This window comes from Nuphar pumila, chromosome 2 (genome assembly GCF_984573655.1).
Source record: "Nuphar pumila chromosome 2, dmNupPumi1.hap1.1, whole genome shotgun sequence".
In the NCBI taxonomy this organism is placed as follows: Eukaryota; Viridiplantae; Streptophyta; class Magnoliopsida; order Nymphaeales; family Nymphaeaceae; genus Nuphar; species Nuphar pumila.
In genome coordinates this window covers 133415268-133423308 of record NC_143250.1, presented here as the reverse complement: position 1 = coordinate 133423308, position 8041 = coordinate 133415268, and the positions used below count along the sequence as shown (strand labels likewise).

The 8041-nt window shown below is 38.2% G+C and overlaps 1 protein-coding gene across 1 annotated transcript; it reads right to left on the bottom strand.

The window, feature by feature from the left end:
- Positions 1-456: 456 nt before the first annotated feature.
- On the bottom strand, positions 457-7770 carry LOC149847157 (uncharacterized). Its single transcript, XM_089996851.1, has 3 exons — positions 7711-7770; positions 7387-7586; positions 457-980 (listed from the first exon to the last, which is right to left on the bottom strand). Exons 2-3 carry the CDS (start codon positions 7567-7569, stop codon positions 717-719), a joined length of 447 nt encoding a protein of 148 aa, XP_089852977.1. The 5' UTR covers positions 7570-7586; positions 7711-7770; the 3' UTR covers positions 457-716.
- Between the last annotated feature and the right edge of the window lie 271 nt (positions 7771-8041).

Sequence of the window (8041 nt, the reverse complement as noted above, 5' to 3'; positions counted from 1 at the left end):
AAAAAACATATGAACTCATGAACTCATGAACCTGGATTGGTTTCTTGTTATGCTAACACAGTCGCTCAACTAAGCTCACAGGGCTCTGATCATCTGGTAAGAGCGGCCAGTGAACAACGCCAAGATGAAGAGACACCGTGGGTTCAAAACTATGGGCTGCACGTCCTTGCCGCAAGGTCAAAGCTGGATGTACTCCCTGGTGGATAATGGGGACCTTAGGTTTTACACCAATGAGCTCGATGATGGTAGAGCGAAGTGGTTTTTCTCCAGCTTAGCGAAAAAAACACACCCACCCAACTGAACAGCCAAATGCCATTTGTATTTCTTGTTATTGTCACATATTCACTCAACTGAAGCAGCCAAGATTCCAAGAAGTTTTTTTATATACCTTAACCACTTCATTTGGATCCAAGCCATTATGTTTTAACTTCCCAAACAGGATGAACCAACAAAAAATGAATTTAAGTATAGACATCATTCATCCAAGATTTCCAGAGTGGAAAACAAAACAGATTCCATGCAAGTATATGCAAATAAATATCTAGCTTATTCAGCTAAACAGATTTTGCATTGAAGCTCTAGAAAAAGAACGTTGTCATACAAAAATATCCTCGATGCCTGTTATATGAAAATATCCCTTTTCCATGAAATGAGGCTTGAGCAAGCTATACGCCAAGCATACCAGTTCCATGAAACTGATATGAAAGGCCTAGGACTTACTGATCAGTAGTCTCCTCCACCTCATAATCATCATCGTCGTCCTCATTGTCATCAACTTCATCTTCTTCATCATATAAGAAGCTATGCTGGTACTTGCTGAAATCACCCCTTAGGCCTTCCTCATTAACAAAGTCCAAACCATATTTAGTATCTCTATGCTTGACTAGAAGCCAACGCAGCAAACGGCTTTCTTTGTTCAGGTAATGCAGTTCTTTGTATAAGTTGGGAGTCGCCATCACTGTCAACTGCATCAGCTGGCCCTGTACAAGCACCAAGGTACATCATATAAGAATGCTTGTGAGAGGGATATTATTCACAATGTAAGATCTGCATATTTAGTCTAAGTTGGTAGACAGATGTACAAATAAGCCAATCTGCCAGATGACGCACAAATTCATGCAGAGTGTATAAGAGAGACCCAGCCCAACAACCACAAATTATCTTTTCTCATAGATGGGCAGCGGCTCATCATTGATCAAAAATAAGCAATTAATAATAAGTGCATCTTTTGACACAAAAATACTGCCAACAGATGCTTCAAGGGATAACTTTAAAAATACTCATGAAAATGTTGTTTTTCATATCAAACACCTAGTACATCATGTAATATTATGTATCATGACTTTATGTATGTAATCATTGAGTTGGATATATCGTTGTTTACATCTAATTCATATTTATACAAATTAGAAAGTACATTTTGAAATAGCTAACAATAGCCATTGAAGATGCAACATGTTTAAGTGCCCTCATCAGAGAGTACAACCAAGCCGTGGTTTGTGTCCAAATTCCAAAATACATATACATGGGTAATCCATGCTCATTCCCTTAATTTCTATATTTTGTCCGATTAATTTTCAAAAGATGCTAGTCGTGCATCAGTGAGATCCAGAATATAGCACAGCTTTTGTAGTTGCTCAATCAGAATCACATACAGTAGCAAAGCTTTTCATGTGTGGAACCTTCATATGTATGCCACTGAGATGCTTTTGCATAATTAAACTAGAGCATTTGATGGAATCTTAATGCTCAATCATTTCAGATATGGACTATTTAACTAATAGAACGAACAGATGGAATAGAATTGATTTTGTTGCAGTAAATACACTCATCAAAAAAATCACCCCACATAAAAAACCAAGAGTTTCCAAATGCATACCCATCTCTTACCAAAAGCATGCTTTTAAAAATAATGTTTTAGGACCACCTTTTTAGAAAATAATCAGAAAAGCGACCTGATGGAGTTTCATGGTTAAGATGCACATGAAATATCTCCGTTATCCTTATGTAAACTATTTGACTCTTATGTTATTATACAAGAGGGGAAGCTCAGTAAATTTATTATAAGCAACGGTGCTGCTAACCTGATGTTAATAAGGCTTAGGCCCTTATTTGTTTATTTCATCAAAATGATGGGACCAGTCTTGTGTTCTGAACAAGGTAGAAGACATGTCCTATTTGAAATTTTCCCTAATAAAATATTCAAAGCAACACTTATCTGTGAATATATGGTCATATCCAGTCATATACTTTAAGAAATGGTCATCAGCTATATGTAAAAGGAACAAAGTAAGAATAAAATCAGATTCCATTTTTTTTAAAGAAATGAAACCTACCAATCTACCATGTATTCACAGCACTTCAGATAAGTCCAAACCAGTTTGAGATGGATGGAGCAAATACCATTCCATTTGGATCCAGACCTGTACCTTGCTGCCATGTGGTGGGACGATCAGGGTTTTGGAAAAGTGAAATTTTGACATTAGCGCTTTTTCAAATAATTTTGTTTGATTTGTTTCGATTTATCGTTTCATAATTCAGATTTGTATTAATTTTCAATTTGTGTAGAGTTTAAACTACAGTAGATCTTTTTAGATTTTTTTGTTAGCATTCTTGATTTTCAACCGACATGAATTGTACATGTATAACATGGGTACTTCAAATTTCACAGTGCACATGGGTTATGAACCTTCTTTGGTTCTGGTAGCTACTATGCACTTCCACATATATTATCTACCATACATGTACATAGCTATGTCACATGGGTGCGGGCGCGGGCGCAGGTGCGGGTGCGGGTGCGGGTGCGGGGATTCGGCACTTCCAAAAAACCCGGGTGCGGGGGTGCGGCAGGGGCAAAAATGTAATATATATATATATATATATATATATATATATATATATATATATATATATATATATATACCGTAGGTTCCCCCGGCGGGGGTCGGGGTCCAGTTATCGACCCAGCCTGCTGCGTTCTGCTGTCTGTCATGATTCAATCATGTCTGAAATTCCCTGGTCTTCACGAAAAAAATTATTAGCAAAGGTTTGATGTGGTTTGTTGGAGAGAGTCTTTACTGAGGCCTACGGCTCCACTGCCACACCACTGCCTAGGGTTCCTCAAATTTCATTTTATATACAGTTGCACACATATGACAGCTAAAAAGAAATTTATTGGATTTGACATGTGGAAAAGAGAGGTCTACACAAGGCTACAACATCTCGTCAGGAGAAAAGTCAATACTAATAGCCACCAAGGCTACCACCATCATTATCATTTATTATGGAGAGAGAAAATCCTTGACGAAGAAGGATCTGGATCGTTGAAGCCTTGAAGGATAAAGACTTCAAAAGGCTCTTGAATTTTGGTTTTAATTTTTGAGGAAGATGGATCATCATTTCCAAGTTAACAGTGTGTTTTCCAACGCTGCGAATTAATTGTTTGGAGGCAGGAATAGCATGGGAATCTGGGATGCCAACAAAGCTCGTGAGATGTTGTGGACACAAGTGCCCCTTTATAAAACAAGAGCAACATCAAGCAGCTGTCAGCAGATTTTTTTTTTTAAATTCCACAGCCCATTTCGTAGGGAAATTTTTTTTTTTTAAATCCAAAAAAATGGACCGAAATGACCCTGGGTGCGGTCAACACACCCAGGATCGGGTTGACCGCACCCGAACCCACGTCGAGTCGCGTCGACGCAGGTGCGGCACCCTGCTAGCCGAATCTTTGTGACATAGGTACATAGATATACTGTTTATAACTTTATACATGTTATTTGTTCCATATTTTTCTTTTTTTTTAATCTCTCTCTCTCTCTCTCTCTCTCTCTCTCTCTCTCTCTCTCTCATGCATCATAGCAGCAGCACCTACACCTGCATCTGTATGGCATAAAATCGACCTCACCTCTCTATATTATATTATCCACATTCCATAGATTGGAGGTTTTCAAGGTGATTTCATGATCATTCAAGACAGAAACAGGGAATGGAGGAGGTTTTCTTTCATATCACAGTTCAATCTGGTGGACCATCTTCTCTGTTTCAGTCATATGAGAATTATGCCTGACAGTCTAAGGTAGAGATCAAAACGAAAAAGACAATATGGCAATCTCCAGCAGGCAAGCTTGATCCCTGCCAACTCGCAGGAAAAATTGGGCTACCAATCACCAAGTCAGTTTGGTTAAAATTGTTTCCTCCCGACCCAATTCATCTAGCTCATCACTGTTGGAAGAGTTTCCAAAGATGCACCTAGCAAACTTCCCAATGCTAGAAACCTGTTTATTGTAAGTTCAAGTAGGTTTTACCTATGCAAACAACACAACCTAGCCCCTGACCATTCTCGTTCCCATCTTCCTAGATCAGATTCACACATGACAACTCTGATGGAGTAACCATCCCTACCTCACCAAATCATAAACCAGCGATAGAATTCCCATCTCTATATCCACCTCAATTAGCACCTCCATGTTACCAAGACCCTCAACTTAACCATCACAAGGACAGCCTTCCTTAGCTGTTCTCAAAGACTTGAGACAGTAGATCCTTAACCATGACGTCAACATAATCAAATTACAAAAAAATAAGAAAGAAAGAATCGACTAGAAATATCTAATGTGATTTACTATGGAAATGAAAAAAAAATCTAAAACTGAACTATAAAACATAAAACAATAGAAAGAACTAATATTTAATCTATCAGTCTCTCAACTCTCCACTTATTAATGTCCTTTATTTCCTATCAACAAGAAACCCAATTCTCACAAATTTACCACATGGATCAAATTTGGATCCTCATTAATCAATATCTACTCCATATATCCAGAACCACTGGAGACTAATTACATCATATTCTTGAACACTAACTAGATCTGAAATCCCTGTGCCTGTACTACAACTTAGAAACAAAACCAAATAATCCCCCATTGGATAGGTCTTAATGTGCAGTTTCCATTAAGGTAAATTCTGTAGTTTCTAATACGTTTGGGAAATTCTATCAATAGGTGCACATATCTGTTATACTTGATCCTTCACTTAGAGATGACATAAGAGGTAGCATTTAGTATCCATAGAATTTACTTCCAGGCAAAAATTGAAAGAAGTTCTTGTCAATAAATGAGGAGTTCCTGTTCGAAACTAAAGTCAACACAATTTGAGACCCGGTGATTCCTTTTCCAAAAACATCCATTATGGTGTAAAGATAGCCATCATCTTACAGGAAAGGCCTATGTTTCCCCTTTTGCATGTGTGCATCAGTGTCTATACATCTACATATGTATGTATTTAGTGGCACTTTGGTGATTTTTTATGATTCACATATGCAAATTTCATTAATTTGTCTTTCACCAAATTACAATTTTAAACATCAAAATTGATTTATATATTATTCCTGCTCAATATATATTACAGAGGCCTGGCTAAGTCCTTAATGATGTTCAAAAAATAATTTTCAAACTAATCACAATGAACAAAAAGAGAGTAACCTTCATTGTTAGTGTCAATTTATACCTAGTGGCTGTATGCCTTTTCTAAGAGCCAGTAACATCTATGCTTCACCCAATTCAAGTTGGCTTCAACCTTGGCTTTGGCTTTAAATGACTCTACCGAGTCTAGGTTCATTTCTACGTCCAATTTTAGATTTAGCCTTTGCTCTGGATTCAAATCCAATACCTTATGTTGATTAAATGGCCAAAAATTATACAAGTTTGGGACCAAGTTGGATCAATTGTAAAGAGTGAATGTGCATATGGATGTTGATAAAAGACGGGAAAGGTTCCAATAAGTGCTTTGTGCTTCATACATGTAGACGATCTCATTATAAAAACTATCCACAACTATGGATGTTTGGATTATATTAGAAAGGGGTGCGCATTGACCATTCTACTACTCTGTCCTATTAAACAACTTAAATAGAAAAAAATCATAACATGTTCAATGTGCTTTTCAGTGGAGAGTGATAGCCTCGTGCCCAAGAAACTAGAATACTTCTTTCCATAAATTTCTGTGCCAATTTCCTTTCTTTTTAAGTTCTACCATTTTCTTCAACAAGTTCTATTGGCTCCTTGCTATCATTTTGCAGCTCCAAAAGTATGATCTGATACATCAAAATAGTGGGAAGACTGAAATTGTTTCCATCCTTGGAGTTAGGGCTTCCTGGAATCCTTTTACACTGTAGAAAAGGCTACAGAAATCATAAAACAATTCTATTCAAGTCGGTGTTTTCATGCACCCACTTATCAAGAACAGTGGTATAAGTTGGTGCATCCACACAACCACAAAGAGAGCAATCATCAGGTGCATTCAAGCCAATAATTTCTTATACTTCCATGTTTTGTTTAGCCCAATAGATCCAACAATTCTTCAAAATCATTGCCACAAGAAATACTTAAGCCACAATGGATTTGAAACCAAATCATTCAATTCATCAGAACGCCCCCCCCCCCGCCAGCTTCACAAGTAGAAATGATATTCCCAGGCATTTCCATAGATAAGAATCTTGTCCAAGCTGTTCCTCCAAAATGCACTTTCCACAACCTGATGATTCGATGATACTCTCACTAGAACTATTGAATCATTCCTTTGCACTTATACAAGCAATTCAAAAGCATTATTAATGCACAATTGAAGTTTTAAGGTTGAAATGAGTCCCGTTCCTTTCCCCAAAAAGAACATAAATGTATTTGCCAAATTCTCTCTGTTTCCCATACAAACATCCTACTACTTCAGGCTTCAAATTATATGGGGAATATCAGGTTCCATACTACAAGTGCCTTTGAACACGCCTATCAATGTCTGAATCCTAGATAGCCAGTAATCAGTCCTCGATGCTTAATATGATGGTGTGGCTGGATTTAGGGAATTCAGTGAAATTAGAATCCAACTCCACAAAAATCCCTTTCGCGGCAGAAGAAGGCCAAGAGTTTAATCAAATAAGATTCTGACTCCACTCAATTCCCTGAATCCAGACATGCCCTCAAAGAAAATTGAAGATTTTACACGCCAATGTTCACTCCCATAACCCAAAACGACCCAGAAGGATCCAGTAAAATAAAAAACATGAAAAACACTTGAAACAGAAAAAAACAAAAGAGCACTAGAACAGCCACGTCTAAATGAGAAGTAAAAAAACACAACAAAGGAAAAATCAAAGAAGCCAAGAATAAGAATACCCAAAAATCAAAAGAAAATACTAAAGAAGCCAAGTACAACAATAACCCACAATCAAAGGAAGCGCAATAAAAACAGTCCAAACACCCAATAGGAAGAACAGTGAGAATTTCCAACATGGTGCACAAAATCTATACAAACCTCACCAATAAACATCAAAATATGCACTAAAAAGACATTCTTCTCCGAAAGTTTCAAAGTAGGGAAATGCCGACCACTCACCTGGTAGTATCTGCCGTCCAATTTCTTGATCCCATACCCCAAATGAATCTTTCCGAATGATTTGATATCCGTGACAACCCCATTTCTCTTGTAGACATGGTTCCCCACTCTTGCCATCAAATCAATGAGGGCTGCCTTCTCTATGTGGGGCTTCAGCAGAAGCATACAATCATAGAGCGGCATTATTTCTGCAATGTTCCCTTCGAAAAACGAAAACCCACAAGACGGAAAGTCCAGAACTTATCAATGACAGAATACCCACAAAGATGGAAGTAAGAACTATCTTCGCATTTCAGAGAGAGAGAGAGAGAGAGAGAAGCTCACCCGGAACAGGGCGCCCGCCGCAGCAAAAGAGGAGTAAGGTACTTACGGTGCCGGCGTGCGTTCGTCTAAAAGTCGCGCTAGTGTAATTAATATCGGAGATATTTTAAAATTATCGGGATTGCTATTACGATACTTTCCGTAGCCGATGCTCTCTCTCTCTTGTGCCACAGGATATCATGTAACTAGCTTTCCTAATTTCTCTCTCTAGGGATGGCGATGGACCGGGGCGGGGGCGTCCCCGTCCTGTCTCAAAATCCGAACCTGTATCCCTGCACGGGGATGGATTTTAACCTCCACCCAGTTTCATGTCCTCCATCCCCGGTCCAAACGG

Excerpts from the sequence above, each read along its gene's own strand:
- LOC149847157 (XM_089996851.1), bottom strand. The coding sequence starts at position 7,569 with ATGCCGCTCTATGATTGTATGCTTCTGCTGAAGCCCCACATAGAGAAG. Across the intron at positions 981-7,386 it reads TGGACGGCAGATACTACCAG|GGCCAGCTGATGCAGTTGAC; the intron begins GTGAGTGGTCGG and ends GTGCTTGTACAG.